Genomic DNA, 21,533 nt, shown 5'->3' on the forward strand with positions numbered 1-21,533 from the left:
GATGAGAGGTGTTGGGTTTGCGCGAGACATAGCATTTTCCTTGATGGCCAAAAAGCTCAATTTTAGTCTCATCAGACCAGAGTACCTTCTTCCATATGTTTGGGGAGTCTCCCACATGCCTTTTGGTGAACACTCTTCCGTAAAGCCCAGCTCTGTGGAGTGTACGGCTTAAAGTGGTCCTATGGACAGATACTCCAACCTCCGCTGTGGAGCTTTGCAGCTCCTTCAGGGTTATCTTTGGTCTCTTTGTTGCCTCTCTGATTAATGTCCTCCTTGCCTGGTCCGTGAGTTTTGGTGGGCAGCACTCTCTTGGCAGGTTTGTTGTGGTGCCATATTCTTTCAATTTTTTAATAATGGATTTAATGGTGCTCCGTGGGATGTTCAAAGTTTCGGATATTTTTTTATAACCCAACCCTGATCTGTAGTTTTCCACAACTTTGTCCCTGACCTGTTTGGAGAGCTCCTTGGTCTTCATGGTGCCGCTTGCTTGGTGGTGCCCCTTGCTTAGTGGTGTTGCAGACTCTGGGGCCTTTCAGAACAGGTGTATATATACTGAGATCATGTGACACTTAGATTGCACACAGGTGGACTTTATTTAACTAATTATGTGACTTCTGAAGGTAATTGGTTGCACCAGATCTTATTTAGGGGCTTCATAGCAAAGGGGGTGAATACATATGCACGCACCACTTTTCTGTTATTTATTTTTTAGAATTTTTTGAAACAAGTTATTTTTTTCATTTCACTTCACCAATTTGGACTATTTTGTGTATGTCCATTACATTAAATACAAATACAAATCCATTTAAATTACAGGTTGTAATGCAACAAAATAGGAAAAACGCCAAGGGGGATGAATACTTTTTCAAGGCACTGTATTTTCCAAGCTTAAAATGAGAAACATTCACACGCAACACCATGGGCCAGAAAAGGTTAAATGCATTGGCCATGCTGTCAATCCAGCATGACTTCTGACACTTTCAAAACAACTGGAAACTCAGAACTGGGAAATGTCAGACATCATTGAATTCTAGACAACTGTTTTGAATTCCGACTCGGAATTCCAAGTAGGGAACACGGGCCTCTTTCTATCGCTCCGACCTGAAGATCACTGACGTCATGATTCAAACTTATTTTTTCTCAGAGTTTCCAGTTGTCTTGAAAGCGCCATACATCCAGAGAATGCCAGACTTTGATGACAAAGTTCCATGACAAAATTTGCCTGTTCAAGTAAGCACAGCACAATGGTGAGTCCAAAAATTTATTGTATGCTGCTGCATAAATGGTGTCATACACCAGGGAGATATGTACAGTTGTGGTCAAAAGTTTTGAGAACAAAATACTAATTTTCACAAAGTCTGCTGCCTCAGTTTTGATGATGGCAATTTGCATATACTCCAGAATGTCATGAAGAGGGATCAGATAAATTGCAATTAATTGCAAAGTCCCTCTTAGCCATGAAAATGAACTTAATCCCAAAAAAAACATTTCCACTGCATTTCAGCCCTGCCACAAAAGGACCAGCTGCCATCATGTCAGTGACAGGTGAGAGTGTTGACGGGGACAAGGCTGGAGATCACTCTGTCATGCTGATTGAGTTAGAATAACAGACTGGAAGCTTTAAAAGGAGGGTGGTGCTTGAAATCATTGTTATTCCTCTGTTAACCATGGTTACCTGCAAGGAAACACGTGCTGTCATCATTGCTTTGCACAAAAAGGGCTTCACAGGTAAGGATATTGCTGCTAGTAAGATTGCACCTAAATCAACCATTTATCGGATCATCAAGATCCACTGAAAGTGTATGTTGGTGTTCTTCGGCTTGCAAGCGACCCCCTTTTTCCGCCAAACATAACAATGGTCATTATGGCCAAACAGTTCTATTTTTGTTTCATCAGACAAGAGGACATTTCTCCAAAAAGTACAATCTCTGTCCCCATGTGCAGTTGCAAACCATAGTCTGGCTTTTTTATGGTAGTTTTGGAGCAGTTGCTTCTTCCTTGCTGAGCGGCCTTTCAGGTAATGTCGATATAGGACTTGTTTTATTGTAGATACTTTTGTACCTGTTTTCTCCAGCATCTTATAATATAATAATAATATGCCATTTAGCAGACGCTTTTATCCAAAGCGACTTACAGTCATGCGTGCATAAATTTCTTTGTGTATGGGTGGTCCCGGGGATCGAACCCACTACCTTGGCGTTACAAGCGCCGTGCTCTACCAGCTGAGCTACAGAGGACCACATCTTCACAAGGTCCTTTGCTGTTGTTCTGGGATTGATTTGCACTTTTCGCACCAAAGTACGTTCATCTCTAGGAGACAGAACGCGTCTCCTTCCTGAGCGGTATGACGGCTGCGTGGTCCCATGGTGTTTATACTTGCGTACTATTGTTTGTACAGATGGGTCCTCCTGTAGCTCAATTGGTAGAGCATGGTGCTTGCAACGCCAGGGTTGTGGGTTCGATTCCCACAGGGGGCCAGTATGAAATATGTATGCACTCACTAAGTGTATGTCGCTCTGGATAAGAGCGTCTGTAAAATGTAATGAACGTGGTACCTTCAGGCGTTTGGAAATTGCTCCCAAGGATGAACCAGACTGGCTGATTTCTTTTGATTTTCCCATGATGTCAAGCAAAGAGGCACCGAGTTTGAAGGTAGGCCTTGAAATACATCCACAGGTACACCTCCAATTGACTCAAATGATGTCAATTAGCCTATCTGAAGTTTCTAAAGCCATGACATCATTTTCTGGAATTTTCCAAGCTGTTTAAAGGCACAGTCAACTTAGTGTATGTAAACTTCTGACCCACTGGAATTGTGATACAGTGAATTATAAGTGAAATAATCTGTCTGTAAACAATTGTTGGAAAAATTACTTGTGTCATGCACAAAGTAGATGTCCTAACCGACTTGTCAAAACTATAGTTAGTTAACAAGAAATTTGTGGAGTGGTTGAAAAACAAGTTTTAATGACTCCAACCTAACTGTATGTAAACTTCCGATTTCAACTGTAAGTGTATGTTGGTTAGTAAGCTGTTAGTAGCCCATGTGCCTCACCCTAATAATGAACCTGGTGCCAAATCGGTTTGTGCTCGTGCCATCTCCAATGCTGTCACTGTCAAGCCAATAAGAGACAGGGACTTGGCTTGAAAGCACAAAAAGACTAGCACTCAGGCTATGACAATCAATGTTATGAAGCACAAAAATCTCATTATTGAAACAATAAATCATAGCCAGTCAAAATATTTTAATTGACACGAATGACACCATCATAAGCCTGTGGGTGAACATTACAACAATGAAATGATTCTCATGTACTAACTAACATTTACGAAGGCAGCACTTTTGGGCCATTGTGACAAGTTACAAACGTGGTACTGGTATATAGTTATATAATATTGCAGTTACAATGCCTCAGTGGACCCGTTGCCAATTTCACGTGCGTGTTCAAACTGCCCTCTACTGGCATCAAATTATTGTATACAGTTTGTGTACTGTATATAACTATGTGATGAATAAATCCTTCAACAATATTGACAACAAATAATGAAATATTTCAGCAACAAAAAAAACATTGAAAGAGTTGCATGCCATGGCGGCTTTGGGTACGCAGCATAAAAAGGCAACATTGTGTTTAAATCTGGGAAACAAGCAATGGAAAATAACCAAAATTATTAAAAGGTGTCAATAAGAGAAAAAAAAATACCAGCTTTGTGTGGTGATATTTCATTATCATTGGCTTTCATTTTAAATGAAACACGGTGGTAATTTGCATAGAATATAGCAGTCAGCAATAAAGCTCTAAGATACTCAATTTTAAATACCTTAAGTATCTAAATCTCCTAAAATATTTGCACGTGTTGACACATCCAGAAATATTCATATACATTTAGTATTTGGCACTAAGCTAATATAATAATTTGTAAATTAAAGTACTATATGTTTTTTAAATTATATTATCCTGATAACATGAAATATGATTACACATATCACAATTAAAAAAATAACTCCTGAAAATGAATCAAGACTACATAATAACAATAACTGATTGCATATGCAGCAAATAAAGTAATTATCCTGCATATATCACCCAGCACATTATGGTGTGAGACACAAATTTGGCAAAAATAACTACATGCATCACAGGTTGATATAGGATCCTGTCTGGTACATTCTTATGGACTACTACAATCATAGAATCAGAATGAGGTAACCATAGCACCTCTGATTCTATGATTCTCATTCTAATTCTATGACTTCACTGTCCTGCTGTATATAGATGATGTCTTCATATCCCTCTAATCACTTCCACCACACAGTTTCAGCAGTAGCTTCTTATAGTCCCCAGAGGTATCACCCTATCAGATGAAATAAAAATAAAAACCACATACAAGTCACAGCATGTTAAAACAGCATCATATTTCCATCAGATAGACCAAGAAATTAACATAATGTATTATTAATTAAATGTACATTATTTTGGCAGCAATCTTTCTCCATAGCATAAAAGCAGTGGATTGGTTCCAACCATATAATTGTAGTGATTATTTGTGTAAGGTACATACAGAGATGGCGGTGTACAGTGATTTCCCGTAGTTCTTCTGGTACACCTGTCTGATGTCCAGCATGTCCACCTCAGAGCGAGTCACCATGACCCGAATCAGAGTCCTGTCCTTGGTCCCAGCCCCCTAGGGACAACACATAGCACAGACTGGTTAGTCATCTGGTAAGTGCTAGGCCTGAAACATGGCTTGTGGTCGCCGTCACTATGGTGTCTAAATGTGTGTGTGTGTGTGTGTGTGTGAAAATACAATATGTCTAAGACACCATAGTGATTGAGACTACAGACCTTGTCTCAGGGCTACACTTAAACATGGTTAAAGAACATTTCCATCGGCGGAGTCAGAGTGCGCGGGGTCAGAGTGCGCGGGGTCAGATGTGAGAGACAGTTGTTCTTTCTTACCGCCATGGCCTTGTGCAGCCTCTCTGCAAAGTATTCAGGAGTGTTCCTGATGCTTTTCACTGGAACACAACAAGACAAGGCTTTAGTTCATAGAGTAGAAACATGACTAACCTTTATACCGGCTCAGTCCCAAATGCCACCCCATTCTCTGTATAGAGCCCTATGGGCCCTGGTCAAAACTAGTGCTCTAGATAAGAAATGGGGTACCATTTGGGACTCACCCACGGTCATATCAAACCAATTCAAAAAATCAGGGTGATCCTGAATCACCTGATTCTAAACATTCAACAGCTATGGGATTTCAGATCCCAAAAGGTGATAGTCACTGAACTTGGAGAATTAAGTCACACACACTGTTCTCTCCTTGCAGTGACCAGATGGTTATTACTGACACCGTTCTCTCCTTGCAGTGACCAGATGGTTATTACTGACACCGTTCTCTCCTTGCAGTCACCAGATGGTTATTACTGACACCGTTCTCTCCTTGCAGTGACCAGATGGTTATTACTGACACCGTTCTCTCCTTGCAGTCACCAGATGGTTATTACTGACACCGTTCTCTCCTTGCAGTCACCAGATGGTTATTACTGACACCGTTCTCTCCTTGCAGTCACCAGATGGTTATTACTGACACCGTTCTCTCCTTGCAGTGACCAGATGGTTATTACTGACACCGTTCTCTCCTTGCAGTGACCAGATGGTTATTACTGACACCGTTCTCTCCTTGCAGTGACCAGATGGTTATTACTGAACTTACCAACAGCCACCATGCCATCCTCCACGTTTCCAGACATCTCTCTGCAGATGCTCTTCACGATGTCTCTGCCACTCATCTGCTGGTACTCATTGAACACTAGCAGAAACAAGAACCATAGGCAAGGTTGTTATAACCATGTCATAAGGTTGTTATAACAAGCTAACAAAACCATAGGCAAGGTTGTTATAACCATGTGGTAAGGTTGTTATAACCATAGGCAGGGTTGTTATAAACACGTAATACGGTTATAATATACTAATTAGCCATGGGCAGGGGTGTAGAAATAGTATTGAGATAATATAGACATATACTGTTCAGTCATAACAGTATACTAGTATACGTCTAGTATGAGGAACTACAACCCTTCGAGAGAAACAGAACTTGGTAATATAAACACAGTATGATTACCTACCTGCTTTCAGGTGGGGTTTGCTCCTGGAACACAGTATGATTACCTACCTGCTCTCAGGTGGGGTTTGCTCCTGGAACACAGTATGATTACCTACCTGCTTTCAGGTGGGGTTTGCTCCTGGAACACAGTATGATTACCTACCTGCTCTCAGGTGGGGTTTGCTCCTGGAACACAGTATGATTACCTACCTGCTTTCAGGTGGGGTTTGCTCCTGGAACACAGTATGATTACCTACCTGCTCTCAGGTGGGGTTTGCTCCTGGAACACAGTATGATTACCTACCTGCTTTCAGGTGGGGTTTGCTCCTGGAACACAGTATGATTACCTACCTGCTCTCAGGTGGGGTTTGCTCCTGGAACACAGTATGATTACCTACCTGCTTTCAGGTGGGGTTTGCTCCTGGAACACAGTATGATTACCTACCTGCTCTCAGGTGGGGTTTGCTCCTGGAACACAGTATGATTACCTACCTGCTCTCAGGTGGGGTTTGCTCCTGGAACACAGTATGATTACCTACCTGCTCTCAGGTGGGGTTTGCTCCTGGAACACAGTATGATTACCTACCTGCTCTCAGGTGGGGTTTGCTCCTGGAACACAGTATGATTACCTACCTGCTTTCAGGTGGGGTTTGCTCCTGGAACACAGTATGATTACCTACCTGCTCTCAGGTGGGGTTTACTCCTGGAACACAGTATGATTACCTACCTGCTCTCAGGTGGGGTTTACTCCTGGAACACAGTATGATTACCTACCTGCTCTCAGGTGGGGTTTACTCCTGGAACACAGTATGATTACCTACCTGCTCTCAGGTGGGGTTTTCTCCTGGAACACAGTATGATTACCTACCTGCTCTCAGGTGGGGTTTACTCCTGGAACACAGTATGATTACCTACCTGCTCTCAGGTGGGGTTTACTCCTGGAACACAGTATGATTACCTACCTGCTCTCAGGTGGGGTTTACTCCTGGAACACAGTATGATTACCTACCTGCTCTCAGGTGGGGTTTGCTCCTGGAACACAGTATGATTACCTACCTGCTCTCAGGTGGGGTTTACTCCTGGAACACAGTATAGCGTTGAACTGGGACTCATCCGTCCCCACTTTGTTCTCCCCGGCAGCATACAGTTTCTAACACACAACATAACATGATCAGTTTCTAACACAACATAACATGATCAGTTTCTAACACACAACATAACATGATCAGTTTCTAACATAACATAACATGATCAGTTTCTAACAACATAACATGATCAGTTTCTAACATAACATAACATGATCAGTTTCTAACATAACATAACATGATCAGTTTCTAACATAACATAACATGATCAGTTTCTAACAACATAACATGATCAGTTTCTAACAACATAACATGATCAGTTTCTAACACACAACATGATCAGTTTCTAACAACATAACATGATCAGTTTCTAACAACATAACATGATCAGTTTCTAACACACAACATGATCAGTTTCTAACAACATAACATGATCAGTTTCTAACAACATAACATGATCAGTTTCTAACACAACATGATCAGTTTCTAACACACAACATGATCAGTTTCTAACACCCAACATGATCAGTTTCTAACACCCAACATGATCAGTTTCTAACAACATATAACATGATCAGTTTCTAACATAACATAAAATGATCCGTTTCTAACAACATATAACATGATCAGTTTCTAACATAACATAACATGATCAGTTTCTAACATAACATAACATGATCAGTTTCTAACATAACATAACATGATCAGTTTCTAACACACAACATGATCAGTTTCTAACATAACATGATCAGTTTCTAACATAACATGATCAGTTTCTAACACACAACATGATCAGTTTCTAACATAACATGATCAGTTTCTAACATAACATGATCAGTTTCTAACATGATCAGTTTCTAACATAACATAACATGATCAGTTTCTAACATAACATAACATGATCAGTTTCTAACATAACATAACATGATCCGTTTCTAACATAACATAACATGATCCGTTTCTAACATAACATAACATGATCAGTTTCTAACATAACATAATCAGTATAAATCATGAACTGCTTGTCTATGATTATAGAAGCATATCTCTGCCAATATTTTCCAATTTGAAATTTTTTAAATAAATAACTGACAGCCGTAGATAATGTCCCCTTTCCTGTTCGCCTACGGGGTATATAAGCACTATTGTGGCATCAAATAGATCTTTAAAACAGTAAAATAAAAAGTATTATATTAGCAGAACAAGAAACAGTGTTCACCTGAGCATCCTGTTTGGCCATGTTGATGTCCACTTGTTCCCTCTCGTCTCGATTTCCCTTCAAACAGGAAGCGAATAAATTGTTTACTACAAAAGGAATGGATGAGTCTCAAATAGCGCTCTACTCTCTATCTAGTACACTACTTTTGACCAGAGCCTTGGGATGCTGATTATATTATTCCATGGGGCAAAAATCTGGAAAACCCTTACAAATTATTAACAGAGGAATACTGGCATCTTGGAAGGAATTTGAGGCATGGAAACTGTAAACTTCTCCTCCCCAATTGCTGTAATTGCTTCCATAAAACTTCAAGGGTATCTTTAGAGTAGTTCTTACTTCCTGACTCAAGAGTGTATGTCTCAAATGGGCACCCTATTCCCCATACAGTGTGACTTTGAAGGCCAAAGCTGATTTAAATTATGGCAACCTCCCAGTACTCAACATAATTGGTGCTCTTGCACTTTCCATTGGCTATCTGATGGCTACAAATATTATTATCCTTAAGTTTTGTTAACAATTCTGAAATGCTAAGATTAAAAAGACTCAGGAAACCAAATATCGCACCTCTCAAGATAAACATCTACTATAGCCACTTCCTTTCTGAGGCTACGTCCCAAATGGCACCCTATTCCCTACATAGTGCACTACTTTTGACCAGAGCCCATAGGAGCACCAATTATGTTGAGTACTGGGGAGGTTGCCATAATTAAAATCAGCTTTGGCCTTCACTTTCAAAGCCGTTACTCAATAATTAATAACATATCAATCAACATATTAAAAACCCATTAATAACATATCAACAAACAGTTACCTGACAGAGTGAGACGAGGAGTCTACGGAAATGTCCTGAGGTGTCGTTAATGATGGAATCCTCCAATTTCTTACCATACTCTGAAACACACAGCATTTCATTGATACTCTGAAACACACAGCATCTCAGCCACTATGCTTGTTGTAAATGATATTGCAAATGCCTCAGATGATAGAAAGCACTGTGCTGCGTTGTATGTAGATTTGTCAAAAGCATTTGACACTGTAGACCATGATATCCTTTTGAGTAAGCTGTCATCTATAGGACTGGGCACTGATGCCTGTCGATGGTTTTATGACTATCTTAAAGATAGAACTCAGGCCGTCATGGTCGATGGGGTCAAGTCTGACCCCTTACAGTTACTTAAAGGGGTCCCTCAGGGTTCAATAATTGGCCCACTATTGTTCTCACTTTATATAAACAACATTGGTGATGATGTCAGATATTGTAAATTCCATTTATATGCAGATGACACAGTGATGTACTCTATTGCTCCAACAGCGGACCAAGCTTTAATGCAGTTGGAGTCTGATTTTAGGATACTACAGGGGTCTCTTTTACAGCTTAAACTTGTCATGTTTTTTTCTAGGTCTAAACTCTCAATTAGAAACACTTTTGTAATCACTAGCTTGGATGGTACTCAAATCAAACAGGTCTCTGCATATAAATACTTAGGGGTGTGGTTAGATGATAGGCTTTCTTTTAAAAAACATGTTACTGAATTGGGAAAAAAACTCAAATTCAAGATAGGGTTCCTTTACAGAAACAGGGCTTGTCTGTCCTCCGTAAATAGAAAACAAATTGTGCAGGCTACTTTTATGTCCGTTTTAGATTATGGTGATATTATCTATATGCATGCATCGGCAAACACATTAAAACCACTGGATGCTATTTACCATTGTGCACTCAGGTTTATCACGGGTGATAGTTACAAAACTCATCACTGTTTCCTATATCAACATGTGGGTTGGGCCTCTCTATCTGTGAGGCGAGAGCAACATGCTCTCTTGTTTATTTATAAAGCACTTCTTTTAAAACTACCTCCATATATATATCATAATTAATTTCCACTAGATATACTAATTTTAAAACCAGATCACAGATGTGGATTACATTAGAGACTCCTGTGGTCTCCCCAGAGTTGGGTAGGACTGCCTTCAGTTCCTTTGCACCTTATTTATGGAACAAACTGCAGATCCAACTTAAGTTAGACACTCTGGTGTCCCTTGCCCATTTTAAAAATGTTATGGAGGATCAATATGATGTTGTCTGTGATTGTTTCTGTTGAATTGTGTTTTTTGTTTTGTATGTTTGAAATGTTCTTGTCTGTATGTCTAAAACTGTACATGTCAACATGTTTACACAGGGCACAGCCGTAAAAGAGATCCAGGTCTCAGTCAGTTTTTCCCTGTTAAAATAAAGATTTAAAAAAAAAAAAAAAAAAAAATATGTAATTGATTCTCTGAAACACACAGCATTTCATTGATACTCTGAATGAAACAACATTTCACTCTTATTCTGAAACAAACTGCATTTCAGCCCTACTCTCAAACACAGCATTTCAGCCATATTCTGAAACACAAAGCATTTCAGTTCATCATACAAGTAAATGTGTCTTGGTGCATCCCCAACACACAAACGGTGCAAAATGTATCAACATAGCTAAGACACATTTAGTTGTATGACTTAAACTGAAATGCTTTGTTTCAGAGTGTGAATTGAAATGCTGTGTGTTTCAGAATATGGCTGAAATGCTGTGCTTCGGAGACGGGCAGACACTTACCGTTTTTGTACATTTGATTGATTTCTCTGATTTCTGCGTTGGAGCGAGATGACAGGATCTCAATCAGACATGCTTCATCGGTACCTGCACCCTGTCCAGAGAACAAAACGGGTTGTACAGTGGATGGAATAAAGGCAACATGTAGGGTACTAGTAAAACAATTTACTAATCAAATGACTGAGAATCATCCTGAAGACAAAAAAGATTGATTGTCTACAATCAAAAGCGAAATTTTCTTTATAAAGTGCCTTCAGAAAGCTAAATTAATTTTGGACAATGTATGAGCGATGTACAATTCACGCCCCAACATGCCTGACATCGACGGTCTTTAAATGGAGCTTTTCTTTCTGTTCCTTACTGAGATGACTCACTAAAGACACTGGAAAAGACGCCCAATATAAAGAGTGAAATAATCTGGGTAGTGTTCAGTAGGAAGAAAACGCTCCAAAACGGACTGAAGTGGGGGAGGTACGATCAGAACTTGTCCAATAATATATTAACTCCAATAACTTGTTTCAGCTGTTTTCCAATTAAAAAATGTTATGCTACGTTTTTCTCGAATGAACATGTAGAGAAGAGTGACTAAAAGCCCCACTAACCGATATGGCTTCTTTGAGTTGAGATGCATCAAACTTGGTTGGCGTCTGCAACATGGCAATAGCCAGCTTCTCAAAGTTCCCAGTCAGCTCGGACTTCAGATCGTGGAATAAATCCTGTGAAATAGAAGATTGTGTAAGAGGTCACTCTAGATAGAGTATGCCCTTTATAGTGCACTACTAGACCAGAGCATTGGAGCAAGGCACTTCCATATCAACCGCTCCACCGCGCCCAGTGTGGCAGTCCACTGCTCTAACCTGTATATATATATAAATATGTATGTCTTTCGGAGGGGTTGGGATAAAGCAGAAATCCAATTTCCGTTGTACCTTATGTCCAATTGGACAAATAAAGTGATCTAAAATCTTTAATCTTAATATGGTGTTCATTGAACTCCAACAATAGAAGGAACAACACAACGTCATTACTGTAGTGTAAACCTCACCTTCCCATAAGTGGTTTTATAGGCTGCAACCATGGGAACCCTCTGCTTGTTTGTGCGACTCCCAAGAAGCTCAATTATAGCTGCCTCATCCGTGCCTGTTGAAAATAATCTGTTAATATTATTATTACCACTTTAACTGATAGTAAATTGAATGTGTGTCACTAAATAATGTGTTGTTAATTGTAGAATATTCTACACATGCAAATCTAGCCATAGAAAGTTGATATTTATAGAAGATTTACAGAATTGAATAAAATAACCAGAAGGTACTTCAGTTAAGTAATGTGTATCTCTCTAAATAATGTGTTATTAGATCTGTACTGAATCTCATTAACTCCTACATACATCTATCCATGATATAAGTGAATGTCTAGAATGATGAACTACTGACCAAAGCCCTTCATGGCCTTGCGGAGGACTTCCACATCCCTCAGAGGGTCAGCACCTGGGTGGTCCTTAATCACACCCCTATAGCCTCTCTAATGACAAATACAAGAAAATACTGGATCAAGCAAATACTGAAACTGAAGCATGGAAATACTGAAACCGAAGCAAGCAAGTACTGAAACAAGGAAACATTTTGTAAAGCATGTTAGGGAAAAGCATAATGTAAATAAATGTAATACAGAGTAACAGGGTTGATGATTTCATGTTAAAGACAACAACATTTAGAGACTCTCACGTTGATGGCAGGTGAACAGGGAGTAGCCGGAGCACCACCTCCGTATCCTGGCATGGAGGGGTTGGGGGCCGGGGCACCACCAGGGTAGCCAGGCATGGGGTGCTGTCCTGGGGCAGGACCGCCTGGGTACCCCTGGGGTTGACCTGGAGCAGGACCGCCAGGGTATCCCTGGGGTTGACCTGGAGCAGGACCGCCAGGGTATCCCTGGGGCATACCTCCGCCTGGCTGGAGGGAGAAGAGGAGCTGATTAGCTGGCATCACATTACTGACTCTGGTTATGTGCCCAAATGACACCCTATTCCCTACATAGTGCACTACTTTTGACCAGAGACCTATGGGAATAGGGTGCCATTTGTGTCGAGGGAAACAGGTTGGTATAATGTAAGACCATGTGGCAAACAGTAATGCAGGCACTAGGGATAGAGGCGTGAGCATGCGGGTCTGGGCAGATGTAGTTGTTGTTTGTCTGCGTCTGTAAGTTGTTTTTAGTATGTGTATGTTTGTATCTGGTGTGGGGAAAAAACTGAAAACTGAAATATTATCATACATTTAAAAAAAGATGTAACATAATGACTTGGTAACAGACTCCACACACGTTACAGGGAGTATAGATGAGGTGGTAAATAGAGCCAGCGGATTTAGAGGCTGTCAATATGTTGGTAGTCATCATGTTACTTGGTATAAAATAGGAAGTTATATTTACCATTCCACCAGCAGGGGATCCACCCCAACCACCTAGAGAACAAACACGATGAGTGGTGCGTCTTTTAGTAGATTTTAATACAGAAAACACAGGATCACTTCAAATATGGCTCGTTCCATCAGTTCGGTGCCTTTTGAGAAAAGTAACTTGGTAAAAAAAAATCTACTAAGATTTCACCTAATTTTAACATTCTCTTAGAAAAAGCACATGTTCAATTTAATTTTAAAAAAGTTTTTTCCCCATCTCAAGAGATTAAAGAAATAAACAAAAATACTATAATAAGTGCCTATTAAGTGTCAAATAAATAACAGAGTTGAACGTAACTTAAATCAGCCATAAATCCCCTTGTGACAGGGGGAATGGAAACGTATTGTGTGCAACAGGGAGTGCCAATTGAATGCAAGCGTAAACATTTGTTTTGAAGTTGTTCAAACATTTGACGTGTTATGCTCAAGTCGCTCAGTTTGCCACCACAAAATGACAAAGAATAGAAGAACCAGCTCTCTCTCTCTCTCTCTCTCTCTCTCCCTCTCCCTCTCCCTCTCTCTCTCTCTCTCTCTCTCCCTCTCCCTCTCTCTCCCTCTCCCTCTCCCTCCCTCTCCCTCTCCCTCCCTCCCTCCCTTTGGGTGCATCTTGCTAGCTGTCACTCAAATGACGAGGGGCTGAAGCTCATTGGTTGAACTCTAATTGCTAGGGGGCTGGCCCACATGGGGGAAAATGGCGCAGCACAGCTTCCAGAAAAACTAGGGATTTCGTGGCTAATTGAGGTAAAATAATAGTAATTCTGCATGCCTCAACTACACTTTGTAGCCGTCAAAGTACCGGAGCATGTCTTTAAAAGGCACTTCATTTAACAGGCTTTTAAAATTCAATATTGGTGAACAATTTCTACTTAAAATATCAGGGACACAAAAGGTACTATTTTGTGTGTCAAGGTCACAGACCAGGGTCTCATCTCAGATTTCCTGTATACCTTTTTTTAAAAACACAACAAGCGCACATTTGCACGACCATGAAAACAAATAGCAATAGCCTTAGAGTTGAGATGTGCAGGTGCTACTTAATGGCTTCTCTGGAATGGGGTGCTTATCTGGGTAAAGTCATGTAATCCCCAAAAATATATTAGCAATACCCTTACCTTGTGCTGGAGGCATAGAAGGATAGCCTCCGGCCTGAGGAGGGAAGCCTCCCCCCTGGGGGAAACCTCCACCTGGTTGAGGGTAACCCCCGGCTCCTGGAGGGTAGCCCCCGGCTCCTGGAGGGTAGCCCCCTGCTCCTGGAGGGTAGCCCCCGGCTTGGGGCGGGTAGCCCCCGGCTTGGGGCGGGTAACCTCCAGCTTGGGACGGGTAACCTCCAGCTTGGGGAGGGTAGCCCCCTGCCTGGGGAGGGTAACCTCCGGCTTGGGGCGGGTAACCTCCAGCTTGGGGGGGATATGCGCCTGATTGTGGGGGGTAGCCACCTGCCTGGGGAGGGTAGCCGCCTGAGGGAGGGTAACCTGGATAACTCATCTTTGGGACTTGAAAGAAAGGAAACAAGATACATATACATTTATGAGATACATATATACACACACAGTGTTCAAAACATGATGAACACCTGCTCTTTCCATGACATAGACTGACCAGGTGAATCCAGGTGAAAGCTATGATCCCTTACTGATGATGATTTTTAAGCCTCGAGACAATTGAGACATGGATTGTGTATGTGTGCCATTCAAAGGGTGAATGGACAAGACAAAATATTTAAGTGCCTTTGAACTGGGTACGGTAGGTGCCAGGCGCACCGGCTTGTATCAAGAACTGCAACGCTGCTGGGTTTTTCACGCTCAACAGCTTCCCGTGTGTATCAAGAATGGTCAACCACCCAAAGGACATCCAGCCAACTTGACACAATTGTGGGAAGCATTGGAGTCAACGTGGGCCAGCATCCCTGTGGAACGCTTTCCACATCTTGTAGAGTCCCTGCCCCGACGAATTGAGGCTGTTCCGAGGGCAAAGGGGGGTGCAACTCAATATTAGGACTAAAAAGCACTTTCAATGTAGAATCTCTTTTTAGTCCAGGACTAGGCATGATCTCTGTTCGGGAAACCGGCCCTAAGAGTTTATTGAACAACGATTTTAAAACAGTTTTGGTCGAATGGCCTTCATCACCTGAAAAAACAATGACTCTGAAATAGAAATATGGTGTCATGCACTGGTTCATCATAACAGTCACTGGTTCATCATAACAGTCACTGGTTCATCATAACAGTCAGTGGTTCATCATAACAGTCAGTGGTTCATCATAACAGTCAGTGGTTCATCATAACAGTCACTGGTTCATCATAACAGTCACTGGTTCATCATAACAGTCACTGGTTCATCATAACAGTCAGTGGTTCATCATAACAGTCACTGGTTCATCATAACAGTCAGTGGACCACCTGTTGCACGTATATCTAGCCTCATAGTGTTTTCCTTTGTTTGAAATGTTAGACTATACTATAGCTAAATGCATAAATGCCTGCACGTGCGGAAAATAATTGCTTGTGTCCAACAAAATGTAATATACAGTCGCTAGTGATCGTCTACAAACCCCTTGTAAAGTCTTGACTTTTTGCTGCCTGAAAGTTTAACCCAAGAGAATAGTAAATAACTGATCTACACGTTTTCAAAAGAGAAAGAAAAATTCTGAAACATTTTCTATAAACACAAAGACGTCTTGATTGTGAACAAAAAAGTATACTATTACAACCTATTGACCAGTATTCCATTACCAGGGGCCATATCCAGAAAGAGTAGAAAATTGGTCATACGTGCTGAGAATAAAGACGTCTTATTTTGTATTTATTAATTTTTTGTCATTTAGCAGACGCTCTTATCCAGAGCGACTTACAGGAGCAATTAGGGTTAAGTGCCTCGGGGATTAGAACCAGCGACCTTTCGGTTACTGGCACAACGCTCTTAACCACTAAGCCACCTGCCGTCTTACTACCTACTCTTAAAGGTTAAAAATAAAAGCTATTCATGAAGCCTCATTAGTCATAACAAGAGTCCCACCTAGTCGACAGATATTTAGGAGACCTCGAGAGCTGCTGTCCGAACCAGCAGGTATCTTGATTATAGAACAGGGCAGTGACTCAGTGGTTCCTGCGTCACATGCAATTTCGTTGGGAGTTGAAAGAACGTTTAAATATTTCTATGATCAACCCATAAATAATCTAGACCTACATGCAACAGTATCTCTTGTGCTTTTTACAATGATTTTACATGACGCCTAATTTACATGATATGGCTAAATATTTACAACCACTAGGTGAATAAATAAATCATATTTTCCTTTCGATTCTTTCATTAAACCTACATCGTGTTATTTCAAGTTCCATCCGTTTGGAGCAGAATATCACGTTGTTAAAAAAAAGTTGCCCATTATTATAAATTGTGCAATTGACAACATCTACAGTGAGGGAAAAAAAAGTATTTGATCCCCTGCTGCATGCAAATCAATTTATAACATTTTTGACATGCGTTTTTCTGGATTTTTTGTTCTGTCTCTCACTGTTCAAATAAACCTACCATTAAAATTATAGACTGATCACGTCTTTGTCAGTGGACAAACGTCGAAAATCAGCAGGGGATCAACTACTTTTTTCCCCTCACTGTATGTCCTTTGTGTTCGGTGATAATGCTTGAAAGGTCTAACGTTCTATGCAACATTATTGTGTGACTTGATACCTAGAGGGCCTACAGAAAGTCTGCACCCCCTTGAACTTTTTTCACATTTTGTTGCGTTACAAAGTCGGATTGAAATAAATGTAATTGTAATTTTGTGGTCATTGATCTACACAAAATACTCCATAATGTCAAAGTGGAAAGAAAATTCTACACATTTTTACAAATGAATAAACATTTAATAACTAAATATAGTCGGTGCATAAGTATCCGCCCCTTTTGTTCAGACAAGCCTAAATTAGTCCAGAAGTAAAATTTGGCTTAACAAATAATATAATAAGTTACATGGACTCACTCTGTTTGAAATAATAGGAGTTGACATGATTTTTGAACGACTACCCTTTTCCTCTGTCCCCCATACGTACATCTGTAAGGGCCCTCAGTCAAGTGTTGAATTTCAAGCACAGATTCAACTACAAAGACCAGGGAGCTTTTGGAAAGCCTCATAAAGAAGGGCAGTGATTGGTAGATGGGTAAAAATAACAAATCAGATATGGAATATATCTTTAATTTAAGCATGGTGAAGTTAATAATCATGCTGTGGATTATGTATTAAACCACCCAGACACATCAAAGATGCAGTCATCCTTCTGAACTGAGCTGCAGGACAGGAAGGAAACTGCTCAGGGATGTCACCATGAGGCCATTGGTGATTTTAAAACAGCTACAGAGTTAAATGGCTGTGATAGGAGAAAACTGAGGATGGATCAACAACATTGTAGTTACTCCACAATAATGACCTAAACGACAGAGTGAAAAGAAGAATACAAATATACAGAATAAAACATGCATCCTGTATGCAACAACGCACTAAAGTAATACTGAAAAAAAAATGGAATACACTTTTTCGGCCTAAATACAAAGCCTTATGTTTGGGGCAAATCCAACACAACACATCACTGAGTAACTGCCTCCTTATTTTCAAGCATGGTGGTTGCTGCATCATGGTATGGGTATGCTGGACATCGGCAAATACTGGGGAGTTTTTCAGGATAAAAAGAAACGGGATGGAGCTAAGCACAGGCAAAGCAGACTGAAGCAGACTGCTTTACACCAGAGAGGAATTCACCTTTCAGCAGGACAATAACCTACAACAACAAAACAATTACAATTAAATCAATTTTAATCCAAGGGGGGTATAACCTTTCTATAGGCACTGTACTGTGCAAAAAGGGATTTAGAGTTGTTGAACGAGAGTGACAAGCTATTGTGTTGATATAACGGTAATATTATATTTTTATAGAGTGGTCCTCTGTAGCTCAGCTGGTAGAGCATGGCGCTTGTAACGCCAAGGTAGTGGGTTCGATCCCCGGGACCACCCATACACAAAAATGTATGCACGCATGACTGTAAATCGCTTTGGATAAAAGCGTCTGCTAAATGGCATATTATTATTAAAAAATTACTTTTAACAACCGTCAAACTGTATGATTGCAATATGTCTATCACATTATCCAAAATATCATAATAAATAAATAAAATAATAAATAAATAATAATAACTCATGCATGCCAACATATTAGGCAAGAATAAAGAAACTGATCGTATCAGGCGAAGATTATATCAAAGGTTTTAACAGTACAGTCACATTCACTGTGGTTATCTGAAGCGTGCTATAGAGTTCACCGCTGGTGATGCCTCATCACGATTGATTATCCCCCATCATTTGCAACAATGTCAATGAGCATCATCACCCTCTTTCCTTTGCGGTACGTCAAAATTGTCGTGATTACCAGCTGAGATAAACTTTTATGAGTTGATTTTACTCCTGGCTCAGAGTTTGTCCGTAAGTCTCCTTTTCACCTCATTTAACACCTGATTTACTGAACAAAAGGTCTGTCATGACATAGCACAAGGGGGTGGGTCTTTCCTCTTTGGTTCTCTTGCACTGGGCACAGACGTCAGTTCAACGTCTAGTTTTGATTTACATTTAGTTGAGTTGTCAACTAACATGAATTCAACATGAAATCCGTAACAATAAGAAAATCACCATGTCATTGGATTTTTAATTTGCAATTTGGGTGAAAAACATACGAAATCCCTTACGTTGATGACTTTTTTGCAAATCCAAAACAGTTTTTCCATGTTGAATCAACGTCATCACAATGATTTTTTGTTTTGTTTAAAATGACGTGGGAAAAATATTCATTCAACCAGTTTTGGCCCAGTGGGCTATTGCGCCACTATTGTTGCTCAAGCAAAGGGGGAGGCCGATGACATCACAGGTTCCCCATCAGATCAACTCCTTGAAGTTTGCAGTGGTGTCTAAAAAAATACAACACTATTTTGCACAAAACTTAGTTTTTACCCTTTAGTATGTGTACTTTACTGTATTTATACTTGGGATATCGCTTTTCAACAGTAAAAGTATGTCTTTAACATCAGGTTAAAACCTACACTGAGCTGGGAGTATTTTTTTTGTCTTAAAACTGGTTTACATCAGCACTCCTCCTTTGAGGCACTCCCTGGACTGGTTAACCCAGACTGAGCTATATAACCTGTGACATATGAAGGGCGATTGCGTGTCCCCTACCCCACCCCATCTCCCATCGTCACACATTCCAGGATCTCCATGGAGTCTACCCTAAACATGGACTTATCTGAATAAACAGACCAGTGCAGCCTAATGCAAAGATTAAGGTGGCATTCCCCTGCTGTGTCATTGACTGACAGATTGCTATAACATATGGGGCGTGTTCCTCTGCCCAGGCATTGCTGATGCCTGCCAGATCTTACAACGCTTGGATAGGTATTTTATGTATAAGCTAAACACATATGTTAAAGCAATCAGTCAGTCGATGACGTGCGCAACAACTATGTGGTTATGGTGCTTTCAAGACAACTGGGAACTTCGGAAAAAACTACTTCAGCGAGCTTCGGGCAGGAAAGTCGGAGCTCTAGAAAGATGCCCGAGTTTCCGACTTGGAATTCCGAGTTGGAAGACCCCCGAGTTCCCAGATGTCTTCAACGCACTGCCGTCAGAAGTCGGACATTCCGAGTTCCCAGTTGTTTTGAACGTGGCATCTGCTGATACCTAAAATACCTATCCAGGCGTTGTAATATCTGGCAGGTTTCAGCAACGCCTGGGCAGAGGAACGCTCCCTAAGGAGGACACCCATTGCTCCAGAACTAGCCTCGAACACAATAAATGGATCTGTCAATAGGCCTGCTCCTTTGATTTGAACGCAACAAAATAACACTACAACGCTAATAATTTCCTACGCCAGTAAAACAACGTTCTTTCGGCTACATTAGGAGTGCTACAATGTAACCTTCCATCCAATCAGAATCGGTGGTCTCACATGTTTCGTGTGTCCCCTTCACTGCTGAAAAAAAATAATATATATATATATATATATCTACTAGGCTACACTGAAGCTGTTACATAATATTACAATGTAGCCATCCAAGATGTCACATTGTAGCTAAGTACACATCCTGAACTTGAGACAAAATGGCAGTTTGAGATTAAAGTACTTTATAGCGTACTTACAACCTAGTCGATCTGCCATTAATGCAGGAGAGGAATAATATGAAAACACGATTAAACTGTGACCAATAACTAAACCCAGGATCGTTCACAAATAAGAGCGTTTTTAAATGGCGATTGCTGGACGTTGTAGGGAGACGCGGATATGCTAACTGCTTTGGTCTGACTGTAACTGATAAATAGCAGCGCTAGTCTATATCAAAAAAAGCCATTCAGAAGCTTAAACCTGCACGCAATTCTAGAAGCCTAATTCTAGAACATTTCGAGTTGGCTTAGATCTGTACAACACCTAACATTGAAGAATATAATCATTTTCAAAGCAAACTGTGTCTTACTTGTTTCTGACGCTCGGGATTGTAGAAGGGGAAGAGATTGAATCAGGAAGAGTTTAAAAGATGGTTGCGCAATGTAGTTGTGGGTGGGCTCCTCCAATGTGTTGGCAACAACCTTTGCGCAGAACAGTCAAGTCATTCTCTCAGAGTCAAATACAACAACCAAAAAATGCTTTGAAAAGTTTAGAGCCTAGCGTCTAGACATTAATCTGTCTTAATTGTCATGTATGCCTATAGAGGCCTTACGTTTCAGTGTTTTGAAATGTCAATTAAAAAGTAGGCTTTGCAGAACAGAAATTGCCAGACATAATTAGGTCTAATAACCTATGAATTGCATTTATTTTCTTTGGGATTTATGGAAACAGATGTGGATATGTTGGTTCACATGGTGACTTAGATATGTTAATTTAGAAGTAGCCTATTTAAGAAACAGAATACATCATCAGCAGTGCAAACATTCTTTGTAAATTCTGTGTTATACAGTATTGCATTGAATGGAGTGGGTGGAGTAATGCGTCACCAGCACTCTGTATTAACCCCCCCCATCCCCAACCCCATGGTCAGTCTG

General features: G+C 40.5%; 1 protein-coding gene across 1 annotated transcript; it reads right to left on the reverse strand.

The window, feature by feature from the left end:
* Positions 1-3,230: 3,230 nt before the first annotated feature.
* Positions 3,231-21,073, reverse strand: LOC121547751 (annexin A5). The gene is made up of 15 exons (XM_041859169.2): positions 20,969-21,073; positions 14,572-14,949; positions 13,434-13,465; positions 12,731-12,955; positions 12,440-12,527; positions 12,049-12,143; positions 11,606-11,719; positions 11,007-11,097; positions 9,224-9,303; positions 8,413-8,469; positions 7,165-7,258; positions 5,719-5,814; positions 4,962-5,020; positions 4,564-4,686; positions 3,231-4,356 (listed from the first exon to the last, which is right to left on the reverse strand). Exons 2-15 carry the CDS (start codon positions 14,939-14,941, stop codon positions 4,297-4,299), a joined length of 1,584 nt encoding a protein of 527 aa, XP_041715103.2. The 5' UTR covers positions 14,942-14,949; positions 20,969-21,073; the 3' UTR covers positions 3,231-4,296.
* Positions 21,074-21,533: the final 460 nt, after the last annotated feature.

The sequence above is a fragment of the Coregonus clupeaformis genome, unplaced genomic scaffold (genome assembly GCF_020615455.1).
Source record: "Coregonus clupeaformis isolate EN_2021a unplaced genomic scaffold, ASM2061545v1 scaf1340, whole genome shotgun sequence".
In the NCBI taxonomy this organism is placed as follows: Eukaryota; Metazoa; Chordata; class Actinopteri; order Salmoniformes; family Salmonidae; genus Coregonus; species Coregonus clupeaformis.